The 24,975-nt window shown below is 37.2% G+C and overlaps 1 protein-coding gene across 1 annotated transcript in view; it reads right to left on the bottom strand.

Annotated features, from left to right (window-relative positions):
- The window catches only part of LOC131043312 (uncharacterized), an 85,928-nt gene that overhangs the window by 43,690 nt on the left and 17,263 nt on the right, over positions 1-24,975 (bottom strand). Inside the window, exons 2-7 of the mRNA XM_057976510.2 lie at positions 23,828-23,913; positions 23,529-23,595; positions 23,183-23,325; positions 22,967-23,015; positions 22,725-22,862; positions 22,499-22,579 (exon numbers count right to left, since the gene is read on the bottom strand). Coding sequence (XP_057832493.1) covers positions 22,499-22,579; positions 22,725-22,862; positions 22,967-23,015; positions 23,183-23,325; positions 23,529-23,595; positions 23,828-23,913 — 564 coding nt within the window. The remainder of the gene's footprint in view (positions 1-22,498; positions 22,580-22,724; positions 22,863-22,966; positions 23,016-23,182; positions 23,326-23,528; positions 23,596-23,827; positions 23,914-24,975) is intronic.

Below are 24,975 nucleotides of genomic sequence, written 5' to 3'. Positions count from 1 at the left end.
TAACTCTGAAAGATTAGCTAAAACCCTTCCATCGGATGCAATGGTCTCTCTTGATTGTGCGTTGTAGTGGATAGCACATTCAACTATCAACTCAGCACATTCTTTTGCCGGAGGAAATCCAACTGCCTGGACAATGCCATTTTTCATCATCCAGCAAGCAAAGGGTGCCAGTAGGTATCCATCATGCCCGTACATTCTCTTTTTGAATTCTTCTACGTCCACATGTCCAAGGTCAATATCTGTGACATTCTTCCATTTAGATTTGATTTTGGATTCTGATTGTACTCCTTTACTAGCAAACTTCATTGGTGCTTTTCTCGAAGGTGCTCCTTTGGTGGTCATTAACCTACATGACACATGAAAAATCAATATTATTTTCAAGACAACTTGCTGATTTTAATTCTGATTTTCAGACCTTTTTACTTAAAAATTTCACTTTCAACTTGTCAAAACACTGAATTTCTTTGGAAAAACAAACTGAAAGTAAGGAATTTGGTCTAGAAATTGATGAATTTGATGAGAAATAAGACAGAAAGGTAGAAGAATTCAGTAAAATTCAGATTTTGGATCATTGAAATTGCTCTTTGTGACTGAAATTCACCTTTAATTCTGAAAATTTTGTCTTAAAATCAGAAAAAAACACTTTGTTTTTGTGTTTCAACACTTCGAAAATTTTACTGCTTCAAAATTCCTCTTCAAAAATCAATTTTCACAAAAATCCGAGAGAAAACTTCTTCTCAATTGCTCTCCAAATTTTCAACCTGAATAGTGAATTTTGAAAGTGACTGGTTGAAAATATATAATTTTACGATTTTAAACTTAAAGCTTCATCTTTGTGTTTTTTGTTTTTTTTAAATTATTTTTTGTGTTTTTATGTTTTAAATCTTTCCAAAATGGAAAGTTTTATTTCTCTCTCAAAATTCCATCCTTAGCTAAGAATCTTCTAGAACTTTCTCACAAATTCCAAAATTCTTGAATTTTCGAAAATATTTCTAAGTGTTGAAATTATTTTCCGTTTGAAAATAATTTCGAAAATAATTTTAAGTGTTCGAAAATAATTAAAAATATTCATGTGTCAAGTTTTATTTTCCAACCCGTTCATTTGATTGACCCTTGATTCCATGTGCTTATTTTCTCAAACTTATATTTCCTTTAGCCACTTTTCTCTCTTCGTCATGGCAAGTTGATTGTCTCGTGTCTAAGCCATGGGCGAATTTTTTCATGCCTTGCTCAAGTATCTTCACATATTCCATTTATGCCTAGGCCAACTTGGAAGTTCTAATGTCTTATTTATCTTGGCCAATTTTGTTTTCATGTCCAAAATTTCTTGCTAACTTGGCAAACTTGTCATCTTGTTTGGCTATTTTTCACATGCCATCGTCGGACTTGATATATGCTTAGGCCATGTCTTGCTTGTCATTTAGATTTCCTAGCTTATATTCTTATCTTTGCCAACTTAACCTCCTCATGGGCGGACTTTGAAGGTGTCTAGCCAAGGGTGGACTTGAATGTTTCTTAGACATGCTGAGAAGAGGGCGGACTTCAAGTGCACTTAAACATACTAACTTTCACCTTGCTTGTCGAAATTGTTATTCCTCTTATCCATTTTTCTCTTCTTCATAGCGAACATGACCATATATATATTATACTCCACCTAGGCGGACTTGGAGAGTCTTTAGAAGTGTTTTGCTTTGTCATGCTTTTCCAAGGGCAGACCTGGAATGTGTTTTGCAATCCGTCCCATGTGCTAGGCGGACTTCTTACTTGTCTTGCCATCTTCAAAACTTCGTTAGCTTTTCCTTGTGCTTGCTTGATTTTCTTTATCTAGATGGCGAAGTTGACATGTCCTTGGACATGTGTCTTTGGCATCTTTGTTTTGCTTTATTCCTCTCCTTGTGGCGGACTTGGAATCTTCTTAGACAAGGTGGAGTTCACACAAGTCTAGACATCTTTCTTTATGCCTTGGCGGAGTTTTAGGGTGCCTTGACATGGGCAGACTTGGAAGGAATCTTATGCCAAGGCAGACTTTGAAAAGCCTTTGGCATGATTTGATTTCCTCTTCAACTGCACGTAGGAATTAGCTTGACCTCTACCATGAGTTAGTTGACAGAAGGTAGGAGTTTGATGTTTGCTTTCCAACCTTGTTTGTGCATGGGCGAACTTTGAAGAGTCTTAGCCATCCTTCCAACATACTTAGGTGGACTTGAGAGGTCCCCTGCCATGGGTGGGCTTGAGGAGAGCTTGGACATGCTAGTTAATGTGCCATCTTCCAAGCTTCTAGACAATCTTTGTCTGCCATTCCTTTCCTTGGGCGAATTTGTCCTTGGTGCCAATTTTCCTTCCAAACACATTCATTTGAGCTGCTATGTTTATATATAATCTGCCATATCAATACTGGATTCATCTAGAACAAAACCCTAATTAGGGTTTCCATCTTGCTTTTTGCACTTGGAGACCTAATTTTTCAATTCTAAGAACATGGGTACTGATGAAATGGCTTGAGGAATGATCTTCTAGAACAAAACCCTAATTAGGGTTTTTACCGAGACAAAAAAATTTGAATTTGACAACATGGGCAGTAACGATATGGTATGAGGATCAAAACCCTAATCTCAGAAAAACGCAGAAAAAACATAACCCTTCTTTTTGTACTTAGAGGCAAAAAAATTTGAATCTGAAGACATGGGCACTGACCAAATGACCTCAGGAACAAAACCCAGTATCTATACTTTCAAAAAAGCAAAAAAAACAAAAAAGTGAGAAAAGCAAAAAAGCAAAAATTCCTAAAAATAGAAAGTTGTCAAAAATGACCCAAAGCAATTGTGATCCTCGTCCTTTAGACTTTCTAAGCACTTTGACAATGTTCAAACATGATTCTGAGCATGATTTCTCTATTTGGCTCGGGATGACTTCAAAACTCTAACTCAAAACTCACAGAGAAAATGGATTTATGAAACTGCAGAGCTAGGACAAAACCCTAAAACGCAAAAACAGGGGGACCCCATCTGCGATGGGGCGATGTGTGAAATAGGTCACATCAGGACCCAAATGGAGGCATTTTAAGCAGCAGCAACAACATTTCATGTCCACAGATTTGGTTAGTTTATAGATGTTATGTGTTCTTCCCATTTTTGTTAATTACAGCCCCATTATTATCTTTTATTCCTAATTTAAAGACTTGGTTTCGTTTTTCTAGATTTCAGCTTAGTTTTGTTTTTTTGTTGAATTTTGTTCTCCCAATTCGAGAGAACAAAATTTTCAGTTAGCTTTGTTTAGTTTTCAAGTCTGGCTATAACAGGTCGATAGCAAACATCTACGCAAATGATGCATTCATGGAACAAGGTTCAATTAAGAAGTATCCAACAATGCAGCCAAAACAGAAAAAGACTAGATTCAAACAGCGGAATGAAGATAACACAAGAAATGAGTAAAACAATACTTCATTGATTCATAGTGAAAATTACATCAATAGTCTTTGTCGCAAAGGATTGCAACAAAATGAGACCTCAGTCTTCAGTGATGACTTACAAGCACAATCAGTGTGCGAATTCTCCAATTACAATCTTCTAAGTTGATATACAATATATGATGCCCTTAGACCTTCAACTATATCTTGCAATGTGGAATGAATGATTCTTTATAGCAAATGCAAGCAAGCTAAATGTTATGGCATCGACCAATGAAAGCATTGCACATTAAAGATGGAAAAGCATTTAGAAGGGCCTATCTTAGATGAATGCAGCAATGTGTAAGAATTAGAATTTAATGTGGTCCCAATCATGAACCTCCCTAGGACCAATAAGGTTATACGTCTTCAAATGTTGACACAAGAATAAAATGTTTGGTGGATGATTCAATTAGGTTCTCAAGAAATTTGATGAGTCATATGTAATGTCCCCTTTTTAGCAGTTATCTGGCGATTTGTTGTTAGCCCTTTTTGTCATGGTCCCGAGAGCTAACCAGGACTTTGCAGGGATTTGCGTTGGTTTTGGCCTAGGCAAATTCAGTTTCGGGCCAAACGGAGTTGATTTGATAGGGTTTCCAGGAACTTACTATTTATAGTAAGTCAGTTTGGGCACAGCGTCGGGTAAATTTTGGTACGATTTTCATCAACTTCATTTATGGTGCATTTATTCATTCGCCTGGATTGAATTTTTATGAAGGAATTGATTATTCAGGCAAAAAATCAAAAGTTTCTAAAGTTAAATTTAATTATTTAACTTAAGGGGCTATTTAATGCTGAAGCTAATGTTTAAAAAGGAAATATTAAATGTACCCCTTCTTTGGGAGACATATGGGGATAATAATATTTTATTCAACTTTTCCTTTATCCCACATTGATAGTGCTTTGGAATGTGTGCCCAAAAGAAGCAATAAATAAGTGCATTTAATGAAGTTTCAGATATCTTGGGGAATTGTGAATGCTGGAATTTGTGTTTCTGGAGAAATGTGGAAAATTTTCAGGCATTTGGGGACGATAACCCTCAGTTGTGACATTTCTCTTGCCTGTGAAAGATCAGGTTTGGAAGATTTTGGAGAAATAAACAGGAAGATTAGTTCATTGAAGCTGATGGAGAGCAATGGTGAAGTCCATAACAGACAGCTGAGTGCTTCACAGTAAATAGCAGGTATTCTTTAAAACGTAGTCTCAGTTTTTGGTAGGAGGAAGACTTCAGGGAAGGAACCAATTCGGTGTAATAGCTGCTGAGGGGTTGAATAGAGGATTAAACACGATTTTTTTAGCCACGTTTTCATACTTGAAAACTGAAGAAGTCGCCATTGCTGAAGACTGTAAACTCCATGTTGAGAAGATTGGCATCACCTTAGAATACTGGAAACCACGAACTGCTGCCACCGTCAGTATATTCTGGGAACCACGAACAGCTGCACCAACAGTATTGCCGACTAATTTACTGTGTATGACGCAGCCTTGTAATGACAGATTCTGACATACTTTGGCATATTCCTCATCGTTCTGAGTGTATGTATTGATAGAGCTGCTGAACTGATGGAAGAAAGGACTCCTCTGTGCCGTGGATGAACTTTAACAGACCCAGCACGTTGAGTGAAGGATCTAAGAACTCAGCTGGGCGTGTGGGTGGTAATTGGCGCGACTGCAGCAGCTGCTAAGATGTCAACACAGTGGTCAGTAGAAACTCGCACTGATTCTGATGTATTTACTTTGAAGGAAGTTACCATGTAAACTGTACTGCTGATTTATAATTGATCGATTTGGAGTTATTGTCACTGCTAGTTAGCTTAAATTGTAAGGTCCATTGAGTAAATTGGTTCATGTTGGTATTGAATAATCAACAAAGTTTATATTCCTTAATACTGGTCATGCATTGACTATTTCCTGAGTATTTTTCAGTCTTAGTGTTTGTTGAAAAAGTGTAATGGCAAACAATATAAAACCCAAAAAACCCACCAAGTATCATTAAAACAAACATCAGACCTTAAAGGATCGTCAACCAACTGTTTGACAAAATTTCCACAGCAGACTGTTTGGAAAAAAGAAAGAACAGGGCAGCCTATTACATCATATCAGATTAACCAATAGTCAAAACACTTGGTAATGACATAGAATGATGTAAAATGACGTGTTGAAACTTTGATATCAATTTGAAGGCTTTGTGATCAAAACATGTTAACCATAATAAAAATACTATTTGAGCATTGATAAGCTGATGTGTTAAAACATGAATTGTAGGAGTTGAACTAATGTGGAAAGAACAAAATGACTAAAATACTTCTAGGTAACAAACATTAAAAAAAAAAAATTTGGTTTATGCATGCTTACACCCTGTATTCTCTTGCATCAATAAACATTTTTTGTAAAGTCTATAAAGGAGAGAAACCCAGTCCCCTTGCTTATGTTTCAAAAAATAATAAATTTTACAAATGAAGCATACAAACCAAAAGGTCCTCCAATTGATAATTTGATATTTTTGTCAATCAAACAAGATTTGTCTCCTTGTGTGTGTGTGTGTATATATATATATATATATATATATCATGGAGGTCAGGCATATAATATTTGTATAATAGCGTTTGTTACAAGGTTCAGTCAAAAAACCCATCTCATACCCAAACTGGTTAGGACCACCACCCTCGCCTTTCCTTCCTCCACACCTTAACCCCCCATACGTTAAAAATTGCATGAAAGAAAAAAGACCCTGACAATTAAAAGTGACTTCTTATGTCACAACACTCCAAAAAATATGCACCCCTATCTCTCATTAACCACTCACCCAAAACTCCAATAATATTCATTGCTCAAGGCTGCAAGATTTCTTTGTGTTCAGACAACATGAACTTGCCATGCCTATACCTGGAGGAGTGTTAAAAAAGTGTCAAGAAGATCATAGAGCTTCATTGCTCAAGGCTGCAAGATTTCTGTGTTCAAACAACATGAACTTGCCATGCCTATACCTTGAGGAGTGTTCAAAAAGTGTCAAGAAGATCAAAGAGCTTGTATCAAGAACAATTTCCATTCATGTTTTTTTATTAATTTCTTTCCAAGCTCCACAAGAGCTAGAAAAAAGCATTTAGTATTGTTTTTTGATCTCTTGTTCACATTTTTAGCAAATAATAATAGCTTAAAGTTACATTGTTATTTTAGTATTCCCCGAAATTTGATTATTTTAAAACATGTAGATACAAGCTAAGTCATGGAGTTCGCCCAAAATTTGTACGGATAGCCCTTTTTTTTAAAATGAATCTTTGGGTGTTTAATCTATGTAGCTTGTGTTGAATTCATTGGCCAACATGATGACCAATGCAGGAGTGGACAATTCAGACGAGTGGAGGAGTTGTTCAAAATCCAATGTTGTAGAATATCCGACTTCCAAATCTCACCACTAGCCAAATGTGTTTGACTCCCTCTCCCATGACTCAAATATCAATCAATCAATCAATAACCTGCCACCCCTTTCTCTTTCATAAAATAATTCCCCAACCGACCCACCATCATCCATGACAAGTTTAGGTTTTGTTTTTATTTTTAAATTTTTTTTGTTTTTTAAATAAAATTTAATACCTTTATATTTTTCTTTTTTAATTTTGTGTGTAATTCAATATTTTAAAATATTTAAATTAGATATTTAATTAAAATACATTTATTATTTAATATATGAATTTTAATATATTTTTTTATTTATATATTAATAATATTTAAATTAAAAATTTGGATTCATTATAATATATTCAGATTTTACATGATACTGTTTTGTTTTTTTCAATTCATTACTTATATTTTTAAAAAAAATTCAAATTTATATAGACAAATTTCATGACAGTTCATTTTTTGAATTTTTTCCCCTACCGAATTTTATTGTTGTCAAACACAAACTCAAACTTGAACCTTATGACATGGGATTAAATCATACAAGTAAACTTTAGAATGGTTGTGTTGTGAGGTATTCACACATCGCCCCATCGCAAATGGGGACCCCCACTTTTTTCTTGCTTCCTAGGTTGTGTTTGAGTCTTTTGCTATTATAGCCTTTGCATTAGAGAAGCATAGGTGCTTAAAATGGCTAGGAGTCAAGTGAAGAGCCTTGTGTGAAATGTGAAGTAAGTGAGTAAGTTTATAGGGTTTGCATGTCATACCGGTTAATCAAGAGTCTAGCTAAAAATTTGAATAAAATTGCTGATAGCGTCAATCCAAGAGTTCAAGGTTGTAGGTAAGCTTCAATTGTTATAATTTTCCCTTGACTCTTTTGCTTGAGAATTGGTGTAAGTATGAGTTTGAGCAATTGAATGAATTATTCCAAGGATTGAAATCTTGTGCAATGACGTGATTAATAAGCTCATTTGTAATCCGCCTCATCTCTAAGTCTTCTCTAGGTTTTAACTTCATGACTCACACTTTTGAAGCAAACTTCATGTTTGAAGGATATGGAGCGAACTTCATGAGATGGAGGATTGGAGCGAATTTTACACAAAGAGAACTTCATGAGTTGCTCCTTTGGAGCGAACTTCATGAGTGAGACTTTTTGAGCGAACTTCATGCTTGGGAGATTTGGAGCGAGTTTCTTCATGTTGGAAGTGGAAGAAAGAAGGAAATTGCCTACTTCATGACTTGCCTCCTAAGAGCAAAATTTCTTACTTCATGACTTGAGCTTTTGGAGCGAAATTCCTACTTCAGGAGTTGCCTTCTTAGAGCGAACTTCATGACTTCACTTCTTGGAGCGAATTTCATCAATGAGCATGCACGAGCAATCCTACATGAACGAAGTTGAATAAGAAATGAAGGATGATCGCCTTGAGTAGATGCAATGCCAAACGAACTTCATGACTTTGTGTTTTGGAGTGAACATCATGAGTTGTCATTTTAGAGCGAACTTCATGATTTCACCCCTTGGAGCGAACTTGAACTTCATGAGTTGATGGTTAGGAGCGAAATTCATGAATAAGGAGGTTGGAGCGAATTACATCTTCAAGTTTTCATGAGTAAAGTTGGGAATAAAAGGAATGAAGCAAATTAGAGAACATCAACTTCATGAATTCAACCTTTGGAGCGAAATCCTTACTTCATGACTTTGCATATTGGAACGAAATTCTCAACTTCATGAGTTGCCTTCCAAGAGCGAAATTCTCAACTTCATGAGTTGCCTTCCAGGAGCAAAATTCTCAACTTCATGTTTGCACTTTGGAGCGAAATTTAAACTTCACGAGTTGGGTTTTGCAAGCGAACTTCATGATCTCACAAGTTGGAGCGAAATCTATACTTAATGAGTTTAGCAAGTGGAGCGAAAAAACATACTTCATGAGTTGAGCAACCCAAGCGAAATCCCTACTTCATGATCTCACAATTTGGAGCGAAATTTGCATTTGAAGTAACTTCATGAGTTGGAATATTAGAGTGAACTTCAAGTTGGAGAGTTTTGGAGCGGATTTCATGACAAGCAAGCTCAGCAAAGCAAGGTGATTGAGATAACACTTCATGTGCATTGTGCATACCCCTTAGGTCGAGATTTACAACTCATGAGTTACCATCTTGGAGCTCACATTAAGACAACTTTGTGAGTTGGAGTATTGGAGCGGATTTTGCAACTTCATGAGTTGGAGTATTGGAGCGGATTTTGAAACTTCATGAGTTGGAGTATTGCAGCGAACTTCATGTTTGAGTGATTAGGAGCGAACTTCATGTTTTGAGGAAATGGAGCGAATTTCACACAAGCAAACTTCGTGAGTTAGAGATCATGAGCGAATTTCATAAGTTGGAGAGGGAGAACAAGCTTGATGAGCAAGATGAGAGAAACAAGCTCCATGTGCACACCAATTAGAGCGACCTTCATCCTCAAAGGCTTCATGAGCGAATATCAACTTCATGAATCAAGCTACATAAGCGAATTTTCACTTCATGTTTCATATAAGCAAACTTCATGTAGAGAGCTTCAAGAGCGAATTTCAACTTCATAACCCAAGGTATATGAGCGAGTTTTACATTTTGGGGACGAATAAACTTCATAAAATGGTGTAGAAGAGCGAACTTCATGAACTCACCCGCATGAGTGAATATTATGATTTGATCTACATTAGCAACTTCATAATCTCAGTAAGGTGAGCGAATTCAAAAGTCAAGGTATATGAGCGAGGTTCAAGAAAATGAAGAAGAGTAAGACAAGGACAATGTCATGAACATCAAGGATGAAATAAACTTCAAGAGCTCCTCTCTAAGAGTGAAAGCCAACTTCAAAGTGTTCCTACATGAAAGCCAATTCTCTTTATATGCTCTCATTAAACCTATATATCAAGTGTATTTGATACTTGCTTGTTCATTTTGCAAAAAACAAAGCAAGATACAAGGAGAACCTCTTCAAGAAGCTTCATCGGCAAACACAAGAGCATCAAAGAAGGATAACTTACATGATGGAAGGATGTTTTACAAACTTGAATTCCCTTCGCGAATCCAAGAATCAAAGTTAATACAACGAAGAGCTACATTTAACCAATTGCATCACTCACAAGTATGTTGTGATGTCCCCACCCTAGTCAGTCTCTGTGACTGATGGGTTAGCCTATCATTTTTGGACTCTCGTAGGCTAACATTCTGGATAGAGGATCTCAATGGCAATTCCACTTCTTCAGTTCAGTCTTGGGTTCAATTCCAGGGCCTTAGCAGTTGGTGTGTGGGCTTAGTTGCGGGACTTACTATTTTTAGTAAGTCAATCTGGCAGTTGTGCTATGTTTAGTCAGGGCACCTGGACACATGGGGGTTATTTAGTGTTGACCCCTGCTTCTGACAGTTCGTCAAAAGACTGAATATTGAGGGAGATATTAATATTTTAGTGGTTAAGTTATTTATTTGACTTATGTGCTTATATTATAAAGTCACAAAGTGACTTTTTTAATTTAAGAGGCACTTAAATATTATAAAGTGATTTCTATTAAATCACTTAAATGATTTGGGAACCCAAGTTGAATATAAACTATGCAAAGTTAATTAAATACATTTTAATGTATTTAAAATGCATTTGGGCGTACTTATTGAAAATCGTGTCATTTGGGGGTTATAAGGAAATTGGAAGCAATTTAAACTCCATTATTGATTATTTGATATTGCTTGTTATTTTCTTTGTGGATTGTCTGAGACAAGGGTTTTAAAGGGTTTGCTATTGAAGAACGTTCATTCTTCATGGATCTGTGATTTTGAGGATATGCAAGATCAACTGAATTATTGCAAACTAAGAGGGCTTCACACAGAAGTTTTCAGGTGCTTCATCAGAGGTTATTTGTGTTAGTTATTTGCAGATTTGGAATAAGGAAGGAGGCAATACAGTTTAGAAGCCTCGTTAGCAGCATTCTTTCAATTCAATAACCAGTCGTACAGGATTCATTGTTGGCCGTACCAATTTGGTTGGCACGTGGGGCTCCAGAAAAGAGGCGTTTTGCCAGGGAGGCTCGAACGCCTACCCAAAGTGCATTCTGAATGCACAATTCCCAACGCCTAGTCCTTTCAAGCTATTCTACCTACTTTTTGCCTCAAAGAAATCATTTCCTGGACTTGCACGGCCCTTTGATCAGTTTCCCAGTTTTGGCTGGCAAACACCAAATTTCTTCCTTTAAAATAAGCTAAGAACCCACGGGTATGCAATTAGCAGTAGGATTTATTGTAGCAAGTATCTTATTCATAATATAGTTGTAGTTGCTCTCAATTTTATTTCTATTTGGTTTTATGTGCAATTCTTGCCTGGCACGTGTTATTTTGTGTTTTTTAAAATTGTTCAAAAACCTTGAAAATCCAAAAAACACAACAGCAATAGTATTTCAGGAGATTTAGAACCAGCAGAGTTCCTACAGTGGTATCAAAGCTTTGATCTTGTCTTCCTGGAGGGTTAGAACTTTTTATGCATCAACAACAGACTGGGCCTCACAAGTATCACACACGCAGCAAACCTGGTTTACAGGGTGATCCTGATCAAACTGATGAACTACCCTTGGAAATTATGGGGGACAAGAATGATGGTGAGCCACATAGAGAGGTTGTTAACAATGAGAACCAAGACGTCGGAGTTATTATGAGGGGTTTAGTAGCAGGGCAGCGATAGATGGCAAATGTGTTGCAACAGTTGACTACAGCCATACAGCAAATCACTGTGCCAAGGGGGCATAATCAAAACCAAGAGGAAAATGGTAGTGTTGTTGGTCGCCCAAGGGCAAGAGTGACTCCCACACACACCTATGATAGGCCTACATGCCCAACCTTTGTTAGAAATGAACCTGAAGAAGAGGACGTGGCTGAGGAGGAAGATGAGGTGGCCTTTACGGTTAACGTGACCACACTTCATGATGAATGGGATGCATTACCACCAAGAGTTAAGGACCATCTTAACTTTGACAAGTTTATGAGTCAAAAGAGGGAACACAGCAAGAAGTGGAATTGGAATGACAGGAAACCTTGGAACAAACTAATGATCTCAAATATGCAATCAACAAGCTCATACTTTCTACTTTTGATGGCAGCGGTAGAGTTACAGCTAGAGCTTGGATTAGCAAGTTCGATACCTTCTTGCCCCTACGTCCTATGTCAGAAGAAGATGCTATTAAGTTTGCAGGTTTGCAGTTGGATGGGGCAGCTCATGACTGGTGGCACCATGGGATGGTTACTTTACATCATGACCTTATTACTACATACCAAGAATTCATTGATAGATTGATTGAGCGTTTTGATAAAGGAGATCCAGAGTTGTATTTCAGGGATTTAGCTCAACTGAAACAAATGGGCAGCTTGGAATCTTACATTAGTGAATTTCAGAAGCTTTCAGTTATGGTAACTAACATCTCAGAGAGAAGGTTGGTCATTCTTTTTGTTGAAGGTCTTTATGAGCCTATGAAGGGTTGGATTAAGGCTTTTGATCCCCCTACCTTGCAAGAAGCCATGAGGAAGGCACGTAGCATGGAACTTACCACTCCTTGTAGTAGGTTCACTCCAAACAACTCAAAACCATCCTCATCATTTAATGACAACAAGTCTGATCCAAAGAAATCAGAAAATGTGGACCAAAAGAAGAAGTTTGCAACACCTTTGGATAGGGAAACACTTAATGACTTGCGTAGAAGGAAACTGTGTTTTCATTGCAAAGGCCCTTATGATCAAAACCATGATTGTCCCCTTAAGCCTAAGGGTCAAAATAGGCATATGGAGTGCTTTTATGAGGGAGAAAACATGACTGATAACACAGACCAGCAAGCTGATCAAGATGATTCAGAGACTGAAAATTCAAATAAGGGAGTTGAAAATGAAGGGGAATTTGATCTATAGGAAGCTCATATGTCTAACATGCAGGGAGAAGGTTCTTTTAGGTTGCGTGGACTCTTGGCTGGTCAAAGAGTCATTTCTCTACTTGATACAAGTGCAACTCATAATTTCATAGATGCACGGTTGGTGGACAAGAATGGGATTCAAACTCGAGTTTGAAGGCATAAGGGTGAAAGTTGCTGATGGTAATGTGCGGACTTGTGATAGAATGATTTCAAACTTACCCATGAAACTCAATAATTATGAATTCAAAGCTGATTTTTATGTGGTTAACATGGGAAACATGGATGTGGTCCTTGGCATGACATGGCTTCATGCAATAGGTGAATTTACACTCAACCTTAGAGATATGGAGATGAAATTCAAGGTTGATGGGACTAATCATGTTCTTAAAGCTATCAAGGCTAGCAACTTAAAATTAATCACTCTTAAAAGAATGGAGAGACTTATAAGACATGACATGGTGGATTGGGCAGCAGAGTGTAAACTAATGCCTACCTATGAGGAGCAGCATAAAACACCTTAACATTCAGATATTCAGGAGCTTAGAGTCAAGTAGACAAAGGTGTTTAGTGACATACTTCCTGGTAGGCCTCCTGATAGAGGCATAGAGCACATCATTGAGCTTGAAGAGGGCACCAAGCCCATCATGATTACACCTTACAGGCACCCAAAGTATTTGAAAGATGAAATTGAGAAAACCATCAAGAACTTCTAGCAATGGGACACATAAGGCCGAGTAAGTCTCCTTTCGCTTCATTAGTTGTTTTGGTGAAGAAGAAAGATGGCACACTTGGAATGTGCATTGATTATCATATGCTGAATAGAAGGACGATAAAGAACAGGTATCTCGTTCCTCGCATCGATGAGTTGATAGATGAGCTTCACAAAGCTGGTTATTTCTCTAAGATTGACTTGAGGACGGGTTATCATCAGATCAGTGTCAAGGAGCAGGATATTGAGAAGACTACATTCAGATGTCATTGTGGACACTATGAGTTTTTGGTTATGCCTTTTGGGTTAACCAACGCACCAGCCACCTTTCAGTCCACTATGAACAGGGTCTTCTAGTCTCAGTTGAGGAGATTTGTTCTGGTTTTCTTTGATGATATTTTGGTTTACAACAGAACTTGGGAGGAACCCCTGGTTCACTTGGATACTGTTTTAGGCATACTTGACAGGGAGTCTTTTTACGCCAAGGAGTCCAAGTGTGCATTGGGTATGGTTGAACTTTTGTATTTGGGTCACATAATCAACAGAGAGGGAGTTCGCATGGATCCTAATAAGGTCCGTGCTATTGTTGATTGGCCTATGCCTGAGACTGACTCGTCTCAGGGGATTTGTAGGTTTATGTACCTTCTACAGTCAATTTGTTAGTGGTTTCTCATGGCATACCGCACCCCTTATTGATTTGACAAAGAAGGGTGCATTTGTTTGGAAACCTCTAGCACCGGACTGTTTTGAGAAGTTCAAGCAATTGATGACTACATGTCCAGTTCTAGCTTTACCAGATTTCACCAAACCCTTTGAGCTTCATTGTGATGCATGTGGAGAGGGTATTGGTGCAGTGATTATGCAAGATCGTCATCCTATAGCTTTCAAGAGCAGGAAGCTTAGGGGTCCTGAGAGGAGCTATAGTATTTATGATAAGGAGATGTTGGCCATCATGGATGCAATGGCTAAGTTCTAGCAGTACTTAGTTGGCAGCAAGTTTTGTGTCAAAACTGGTCATAATAGCTTGAAGCATTTCCTTGGACAGCAGGATCTAAATGAGCATCAATAGGAGTGGGTCAGCAAGTTACAGTCTTATGATTTTGACATCTCCTATGTCAAAGGGACTCAGAACATTGTTGATACCTTATCTCGCCATCCCCATTTGAGCTCCATGGCAGCAATTTCGAAGGATTGGAAACACTTGATTATAGCAGAGTATGCCAAGAATTTGTGGGCTTCTAGCATTATTGATGGGACAATATAGGACAGCAAGTACTCTCTTGTGAATGATCTTATCATTTACAAAGAGAATATTTTTAGTCCCAGATTCAAATATGAGGAACATGGTATTGAGATCGCTACATGATTCACCCATGGCTGGTCATCCCGGTTACTTTAAGACCTATAGGCAGGTAAGGGAGAGATTTACTTGGAAAGGTCTCAAATCTAATGTTCTCCAGCATGTCAGGGAGTGTTCTATCTGTCAGCAGAACAAGCAAGAGCATACTTTCCCTGTTGGATTACTAAGTGGGAATGCGTCTATGGACTTTATTACGAGCTTGCCGAAAGCTCAAGGGAGAGACAATATTTATGTGGTAGTTGATCGATTGACTAAGTATGCACATTTCTTCCCGATCACGACTACTTATTCAGCTGCATAGGTGGCCGATCTTTTCTTTCGTGAGGTATTCAGATTGCATGGGTTACCTTGAAGTATTGTTAGTGATAGAGACAGTAGGTTCATGGGTAACTTTTGGCAAGAGTTATTCAGACTATGCGGGACAGAGCTCACTCCGAGTACTAGCTACCACCCTCAGACTGACGGGAAGACAAAGATTGTCAACAAATGGGTGGAGGGATACCTACGGAACTACATTTCTAGGCAGCAGAAGGCTTGGGTGAAGTGGTTGCACCTTTGTGAGTATTGTTATAATTCCACTCACCACATGTCTATTCGGATGACACCATTCAGAGCTTTGTATGGTTATCATGCTTCTAGTTTTCTGGATTTATTGTTGAGCGATTGCAAAGTACCGAGTCCAGGGGATCTATTGCAGGAGAACCAAGATATCATGAGCGCTCTTCGTGAGAACATTCAGAAGGCTCAGAATCAGCAAAAGCAATATGCTGATCAGAGGAGGGTTGAGAGATCTTTTGAGATCGGGGATATGGTGTATCTAATGCTTCAGCCCTATAGACAATCCTCTCTTAGGAAGAAGGGCTCTAAGAAACTCAAGCCACATTATTATGGGCCATTCGGGATTATCAGGCGAGGTGGTGAGGTGGCTTATGAGTTGGATTTACCGACAAATAGTAAGGTCCATAATGTGTTCCATGTTTCGTGCCTCAAGAAGGCATTGGGACAACATATAGCTCCTTCTTCAAACTTACCACCCTTGGATGATGAGGGGAAGTTGATTTTAGTACCTGAGGCCGTCATAGAGACTAGAGAGCATCACCTTCAGAGGCGGGTCATCAGAGAAATTTTGGTTAAGTAGAGAGATCTGCCGATAGAGGATGCTACTCGGGAAAGTGAGAGTATTTTACAGCATCCAACATTGAGTTGGCTTGAGGACAAGCAAATTAAGGGAGGGCGGACTGTGATGTCCCTACCCTAGTCAATCTTTGTGATTGATGGGTTAGCCTATCATTTTTGGACTCTCGTAGGCTAACATTCTGGATAGAGGGTCTCAGTGGCAGTTCCACTTCTTCAGTTCAGTCTTGAGTTCAATTTCAGGGCCTTAGCAGTTGGTGTGTGGGCTTAGTTGAGGGACTTATTTTTAGTAAGTCAATCTGGCAATTGTGCTATGTTTAGTCAAGGCACCTGGACACACGGGGGTTATTCAGTGTTGACCCCTGCTTCTGACGGTTCGTCAAAAGACTGAATATTGAGGGAGATATTAATATTTTAGTGGTTAAGTTATTTATTTAACTTATGTGCTTATATTATAAAGTCATAAAGTGACTTTATTAATTTAAAAGGCCAGTTAAATATTATAAAGTGATTTCTATTAAATCACTTAAATGATTTGGGCGCCCAAGTTGAATATAAACTATGCAAAGTTAATTAAATACATTTTAATGTATTTAAAATGCATTTGGGCATACTTATTGAAAATCGTACCATTTGGGGGTTATAAGGAAATTGGAAGCAATTCAAACTCCATTATTGATTATTTGACATTGCTTGTTATTTTCTCTGTGGATTGTCTGAGACAAGGGTTTCAGAGGGTTTGCTATCGAAGAACGTTCATTCTTCATGGATCTATGATTCTGAAGCTGTGAAAGATCAACTGAATTATTGCAAATTGAGAGCGCTTCACACAAAAGTTTTCAAGTGCTTCATCAGAGGTTATTTGTGCTAGTTATTTGCAGATTTGGAATAAGGAGGCAATACAGTTTAGAAGCCTCATTAGCAGCATTCTTTCAGTTCAATAACCAGCCGAACAAAATTCATTGCTGGCCGTACCAAATTGGTTGGCACGTGGGGCTCCAGAAAAGAGGTGTTTTGCCTGGGAGGCTGGAACGCCTGCCCAAAGTGCATTCTAAATGCACAATTCCCAACGTCTAGTCCTTTCAAGCTATTCTACCTACTTTCTAGCTCAGAGAAATCATTTCCTGGACTTGTACGGCCCTTTTGGTCAGTTTCCCAGTTTTGGCTGGCAAACACCAAATTTCTTCATTTAAAATAAGCTAAGGACCCACGCGTATGCAATTAGCAGTATGATTTATTGTAGCAAGTATCTTATTCATAATATAGTTGTAGTTGCTCTCAATTTTATTTCTATTTGGTTTTATGTGCAATTCTTGCCTGGCACGTGTTATTTTGTGTTTTTTAAAATTGTTCAAAAACCTTGAAAATCCAAAAAACACAACAGCAATAGTATTTCAGGAGAGTTAGAACCAGCAAGGTTCCTACATATGTCAAAACGAAGAAAGATCAACCAAAGTCATCACAAGACCTATATCGAGCACGATTGAAGTAGATTGTTTCAGAAGAGTTAATCAAAGTTTGCTTCACATCATCATCATCCCTTTGAGCAAGCTGGATAATGTTGAGTATCAAGAATATCTTCATGATGATCATCTATCAAGCCTTCAAAATGCGAGTTGAGGTGGAATCCTCACTTTTCAACGTCTTAGGCAAAATAGGGGGTCAAATTGAGGATTTCGCTCTAGATCCTTTGGAAGGGTCAGGAGCAAAATTCCTACTTTAGGTTGATTTTCATTATTCCATCACCTGAATCCACCTTTCAAAGGCAAGAACACATCAACGTCACTCCAACCATGCCTTAGAAGTCCAAAACTTGGCCATGACAAGGAAGAAAATGAAGGTTATGTGAATTTCGCTCTGGACCCTTTGGAAGGGTCAAGAGCGAAATTCTTACTTGGGCTCATTTCTCACCTTTTTCCTCCCTTCCCTGGCTTGGATATAACTTCTTAGGCCTCCTTCCATCATGATCAAGTGAATTTGCTCCTCAAGTTGGCATCTAGTTCAAGATTTTGTGAAGAAATAGGGTCTTATAAGAATTTCACTCTGGACCATTTGGAAGGGTCAGGAGCGAAATTCACCCTTTCGCTCAAATCCTGACTTCATTTTCACATTTCTTCATCCAAACAAGTGAATTGCCTTCAATAATACCTGGGATATGGATTAGTTTATAGTTTTGATCAATGTAGAGTGTCCTATAGAGAAATTCGCTCTGGACCCTTTGGAAGGGTCAAGAGCGAAATTCCTATTCTAGACTCAATTCACCTTCAAATTGACTTGACTTTGTCTTAGACTTGATCCTAGATCCATTTCCTTCCATATCCTTGCAAATTTGCTCAACCATTCAATGATTTAGGTGAAGAATTTAGGTCCTTTGCGAAATTTCGCTCTAGACCCTTTGGAAGGATCAAGAGCGAAATTTGACATTTTAGCCTCTCCATCAAGATTCATATATGGAATATAACATTTAAGTATAAGTGAAATGTCACTTATACTTTAAGTTATATTCCATATATACTGTCAGGATGTTTGAGAGTGATTTCGGACCTTCAGGAGTTATAATGCAAAATCTAGTTTTTGGAGGATTCTTCAATTTTCCAAACAGTCAAATTTCAAGATTAGGATGGCATTCCATACTTAGCCAAATTTCAGGACATTTGAGGATCAGGATAACATTCCAGACTTCTCAAGGCGAATTCGCTCTGCCCTTGATGTAAGGGATGGGACCTAGGAGGACATTATGCATTTAACCAAGGCCTTTTGACTTGGTTGTTAGGTTGTTCCTTCATCTTTTCAAGTCAATTCACCTTCAAGGTGACATCATTTCAATGTTTTGATGACAATTTAGGTCTTTTCCAAGGATTTCGCTCTGGACCCTTTGGAAAGGTCAGGAGCGAAATCTCTCCTCTAGGCTCATATTTTGACCTTTTCATCAAATCTCCAAGTCCAGACTTGTCCAAGGTGTCCCCAAAAGGATAAATAGGTTGGCTACTCATCAATCAACGCCCAAGACTTCATCACTCACCAATTTGACCTATCTCAGACCTTCAAAGATGATATTCACTCACCAAGCTTCATTGACCTCCTCAAACTCAAACAAGACGCAATTAGCAACAAGAGCAAAACTTTGTCCTAAGGAAGACTTTCAAAGAAACCTTAACCCGGAGCATCCACTGACTCACCCTAGCTCAAACAGAGCCTGCTATCGTAGTGATCCCTCTAACAACTCTTCAAAATGCAAAGGCTAATAGACAAGACCCTAAAAGACCTAGAAAACAAACCCTAGAAAGCAAAAATTAGGGGTCCCCATTTTTAATGGGGCGATGTGTGAATACGTCACAACACGTCCCAGTCACTACTTCCACCAATCAGAGAAGTTCCACATCAGCTCGTCTTGATTCAATGAACCTGACTCACTAGTGATAGCACAAACTCCGAGGCACCTACCCTTGTTGTCTATTGGTTATCCTAAAATGTTGTAATCATTTCATTGGCTGAATTAAGTTTGTTATAACAAACCCTAATTAGGGTTTTCATTATAAAATCTTGACCATTGATGGAGATTCAAACCTGGCCATTCGTTGTAAATGAGCTCTCTATAAAAGCTCAGACTCTTCATTTGTAAAAGTTAATAGTTGAAGAATAGTTAATAGTGAGTAGAATAGTGAATATAATAGCAATTAGAATAGAAGTTAGATTAGGAGAAAGCAAAGATTGTTGCCAAACCTTGTTGTAGAGAACAATTGATTTCATTGAAGTTATGGTGAATTTGATTTGTTGCTTCAACAACTCGCATGGTCTTTACTTCTCAATTTACTTTCATGTTAATTAGATTGAATGGAGGAATTTGTTGAATGCATTCATGTGGGATCCGTTTAATCCATACCACTAGCCTCTTGCTAATTGTAAGTGTGCCTTGCGTGGTCAACTAGAATGATATGAGTTTAACTTCAAATCGTTATACGTCCATTGCTTATGCATTAACTTGAATGGTGATCAATGTTCGATGGTAATGATTTGAATATATTTGAATTGTCCTTAGAAGATTGCACTGAGCTTGTGTCAAGTTGTTCAGTTTGATGGTGAGACCTCGCTCAGTAGGATTCCACCTAGTCATTCATCTATCTTCTTACATTCTAGGTCTTAGAATAGACTCTCTCAACCCTTTCCTTTTGCCATTTTTTTAAACTCAAACTAGTTTAGGATTAAAAGCATCGCCATATTGTAATATCAGATGATCAAGTTCCAACAAATCAAGCATTCAGGCATTCAAATGTAAGTCCCTTGTGATTCCAACATAATCACATCAAACCAATGAGCTTATCCACAAGTAGTGACCCCCACAATCATGAACCTTGGAGTCTTCTCAAGTGATCCTTAAGCTAATATTCAGCATTTGAGAGACTTTGTTCAAGAGAGGATAAGATACTTAAGGTATTTTATTCTATGTTCGCATGTGCATAAAAACACATCAACAGGTTGGAAGTTCTACCTCCATAACCCAAGGGTTGGGTAGAGCTTTCACAATCAACAATTTCCCACCGCTCTAGTGACACACACAATGATTGAGCAATGCCATGTAGCATCAGCACAACCACACAATATTTGTACAGTGCAATCAGTGGGAGTGGCACTGCTGCTACTTGTGGTTTTAATGAACCAGCCAATAACATTAATGCTCTCAATGAAGAGCAATATGATGACTTCTATTCCTTGTGTAGAATCACACATATAAACTTTTTGAATTATCTTTGACATATAACAATTGACATTGAATTATCAATTATCAGCTGTATTCTATATTTAATTTTGTACACTATGAGTAAACTATATATATATATCTGTGTGTGTGTGTGCATGTATATGTATATGTATATGTGTATATCTATATATACATACAAACATATATACATACATACATACATACATACATACATACATATATATATATATATACATACATACATATATACATACATAGATACATACATACATACATATATATATATATGTATGTATGTATATGTATATATCAAACCTATGTATATGTATATATGTGTATATTTATATATACATAGAAACATATATACATACTGGCAACTTTGATAACAGCAACTTTGAATCCCAAACCCAAATCCAAACTGGCAACTTTGATAACAGCAGGTATGCTACTAAATTCTAAATGGATGAGTATTGTGCCCATTCAAGGCCACTTGATGCATTTGAAAAGAAAAAGAAAAAATGAAGTGACTAAATAAATGGTGAATAAGACAGACCCAAACTCTATCCACTTTAATTTCTATTTTATAATGTTTCTCGGTTTTAAATGGAAAAATTATATCGCAAATAACATGATTTTCAGGCGCTATATAAAATAATTGCAAATTTGCAAACTCAATCCCTAAAGTTCAGTGAACCCTTTGACAGCCTGGAAGGATAAGTAATTCATGCAGAACAATAGAAAATTCTCAAATATTATGGGAAAAAAATTTTAGAAGGGGTGTCATTATGCCTCTAATGCTCCACACATCATTATGTTTAATTGAGGTATGAGGTGGCAAACTTATGGGGATAACCTATGAACAGTCTTCCAAAAGTTTCATAGTTTTTGATAAGTCAGTCTTATTAGGGGTCTAAGGTTGTATAAATAGTTAATAGGCATATATTTGAGATCATGAATTATAGAATTCATTTCTTGGCCTAGTACTCTTGGGAGGTTGCCTGCTCAAAGTGCCTTTGCTTTCATATTTCAATAAATAGATATGTTCAGTATTTTGCTATCACATATAATTTCAAATCTGCTCATTTCTGCTCCGTTGCCTGTATTGTGTGGGATGGCTACTGCTTTATTGTCAGGATTGTCTTTTCACCTGTGAAATATAACAATATCATTTCTGAATAAAAATTGATCAACAATTTTAAATTGTATAAGTTTTTGCAAGGAATTAAGTAGTTGAGATGTGTGGGAGCAACTTCTAAAATTTGCTTGTGATGTGTCTGTTTTCAACTTTCAAGTGTATGTGGTTGAAGTTAATTTATATAATATTGTATCATTCCTATGATAGCTTGGATCTTTCAAATTCAAAAGCTTTAAAGGAGATTGCTTTTTCAGGAACAAAGCTTATCTGATAAAAAAAATTGAATCTTGATCATACTAGCAGCCTATCAACAATAAAGAAAGCTGGCTAACAGCTTCATCCAAATAACTGTTTAATTTGTGCTTTATTTTGTTTGAGATATTAAGTTGCAACAAATTGTACCTATTTTTGTTTCTCAAACTTAGCATTCACTTTTTATCCTTTTTAAAAGCTGACAAATACTTATTAAGATTTGAAGTAACTGGATGTAAAGGACTTTAGGAATTTGTGATCTAGAGCCTATTGAGCACTCTCCAGTGACTGAAAAAAAGTGTAAGCTTCAGAGTTTCTATAAGTTACTCAAAAGAGCATCCCACTTGTTACAAATGAAAGGATGCTTGGAAGGGTTAAAAACACAGCTGACATAAAGACTTGCACATAGAGCAATACCGTCATCCGTGCTTTGAATGATTTAGCTTTTGACTCCACAACTTCTATTCCTTTCAATCCCCCTGAAACTGCATAATTTCCCTGTAAGACACTCGTTATATCAATTGTTGATATTCAGAAGCACCATGGTCTAACAGGACACTAGAACTGCATGAACTGAATCAGAACAATGTATACTTGCTCTCAAACAAGCCAGAATAGCCATCAAAAATTCCATCTCACATACATTACAAAGATAATTAGCAATCTGCACTCTTTCTTTCTCATCAACTTCTGCATTGGCTGCATCACAAAGCATTTGAACCTTCTCTGCATCAAGTCCAATAACACTGACCATGCCACTTTGAGCAGCATCTGATGCTTCCTAAGGAATGGATGGAAAATGAATAAAAATTATTGTCAGAATATAATCATAAATAAGGCCTAGGGGCGTAGGGAAACTTCTCAATAAAAATTGAAATGACTTACTTGCATTGCCTCCCCTCTGAGTTTAACAAGTTTGAGTCCATCCTCAAAACTTCAGCACGAAAATAAGCCAAACAGTAAATTCAGTAGCCTATTTTGAAATTTACATTTTTAAAAACCAACACACAAGCAGCAAAAATAAAATCAAATCATAGCAACATGTGCATTCTCAAGCCATATATTGAGAATCAAGACAATATTATATTCAGTGAAAGACACCTGAGAGCACCAGCAAAAGCGAGTGCTGTATACTCGCCAAGGCTTAGTCCACATGTCACATCAATGGAATCAATGATATCCTGGCCTTCATCACGAGAACGCAATACCTCAACTGCAGCCAAGCTTGTCACATATAATGCAGGCTGTTCCAAAAACAAACTAAATAATTGATAAATCAAGTTTCAACAATAATACGAGAGCCATTTAATTATTTACCATCAATAGTTGGAAATGTTTAAAAACAAAGGCTTTATTCATTTCACAAAATCATTGACTTGAATTCAGAACAAGAAAATGCATCAATCCTTAGCAGCATGTTTCATCAAATGCATATCTGTTCTTTTACCTGACTTATAACTGTTGAATCCAGTTTTTCCTTAGGTCCATTGAGACACAGCTCTAGAAGATTATACCTGTTACCAAATCCAGATTCCAAAAAATGGCTTATGCAAGAAAAGATATGTAACATGTCCAGCTGAAACCATAACGGCTGATTGCAAGATTTACATTTCACCAACTTTTTTTTTCTTCAGATCAAGATAAATATTAAAAAACAATTGTGGAAGACTTGTATATTTCTTTTTCACTGGCTTAGGTAAAGCTGAACTACTTTGATTATTCAAATTGAAGAAGTAAATGGCATACCCTAGTATTTCATTGGCTCTTGTAAATAAATTAGCAGCATCTGGCACACTCTGGGCATCTTTGCCCATCCCCACAGCTTGCGCACCCTGCAATAAACATAAGTTTAAAGAGTAAAGCTACTTTTATTTAAGGAAAGTTAAATTTTAAAAACTGAATAGAATAATCCTGAAAAGGACATTGCACAAAAAAAGAATTGATGTGTTCCCGAATAAAGATGGATAAAGACTAACATCCTATCTACTGGCATCCATAAGTTTGCAAAAACTAGTTGCAATTTTAAGTTCAAAATTACCCCACATGGAAATGCAAATTTCAGCAGACTTGACCATTCAATCCATAACATGAACAGTATCTATTATCATCAAATGTCCTCCACGCATAGAAATTGTCAAAGGCATAGAGAAAATAGACAGTACTTAAAACTAGCTTTACTTGCTTCATTAAAAAACTCATGACATTATGAAATTCCTTGTAATGTTAGACTGTGTTGGACTAGCATGCATACATCCCTAGTCACTAACACACCCCAGCATGAGTAAGATTACTGAATTGAGACAAATTAACAACAATGTCCCAAAGTCACCCTCAATGGTCTTAGTAGCATCTTCTCCCACTTCCCATGGCATGTGGGCTAAAGCAGTATGCAGTGTTACCCCATATAAAATGAAAAATCAAATTAGAGAGCCACCATGGTATTTGAAGCCATTATTGAACCTAAGTTTGAGCGAGAGTACAAATGATTTCCTCAGACTACACTGAACTATAATTGCAAAGTTTAGTTTAAAATAGATAGTAATGTATTAAAAAAATATTTCTCCTCAAAGCATATAGAGTATACAGTGCATGTAAGACACAATAAGATTAAAATATAAAAAATTGCCAAGTTTGTAATAAACTCAAATTTTGTAAAAGAATATATGGCAGGCATAAGTGAGTAAACAACAATGAGAACGAGAATTAACCAGAGAAGCATCTAAGTGCAATCAGATAAATGATGGTTTACCTATTTGCAGTCAATTCTTAGCTCACACTAACATTCCCTTATCTAGGCATAACACTTCTTGAAGATTTTGCAAATGGGATAGTAAGCTAAGAAGCTAAGCGAGCTTGATTGTGGGGAAAACTAGGTGGTTAAGGACACTTGAGCC

This window comes from Cryptomeria japonica, chromosome 7 (genome assembly GCF_030272615.1).
Source record: "Cryptomeria japonica chromosome 7, Sugi_1.0, whole genome shotgun sequence".
In the NCBI taxonomy this organism is placed as follows: domain Eukaryota; kingdom Viridiplantae; phylum Streptophyta; class Pinopsida; order Cupressales; family Cupressaceae; genus Cryptomeria; species Cryptomeria japonica.
This window is presented reverse-complemented; position numbering and strand designations above follow the sequence as displayed.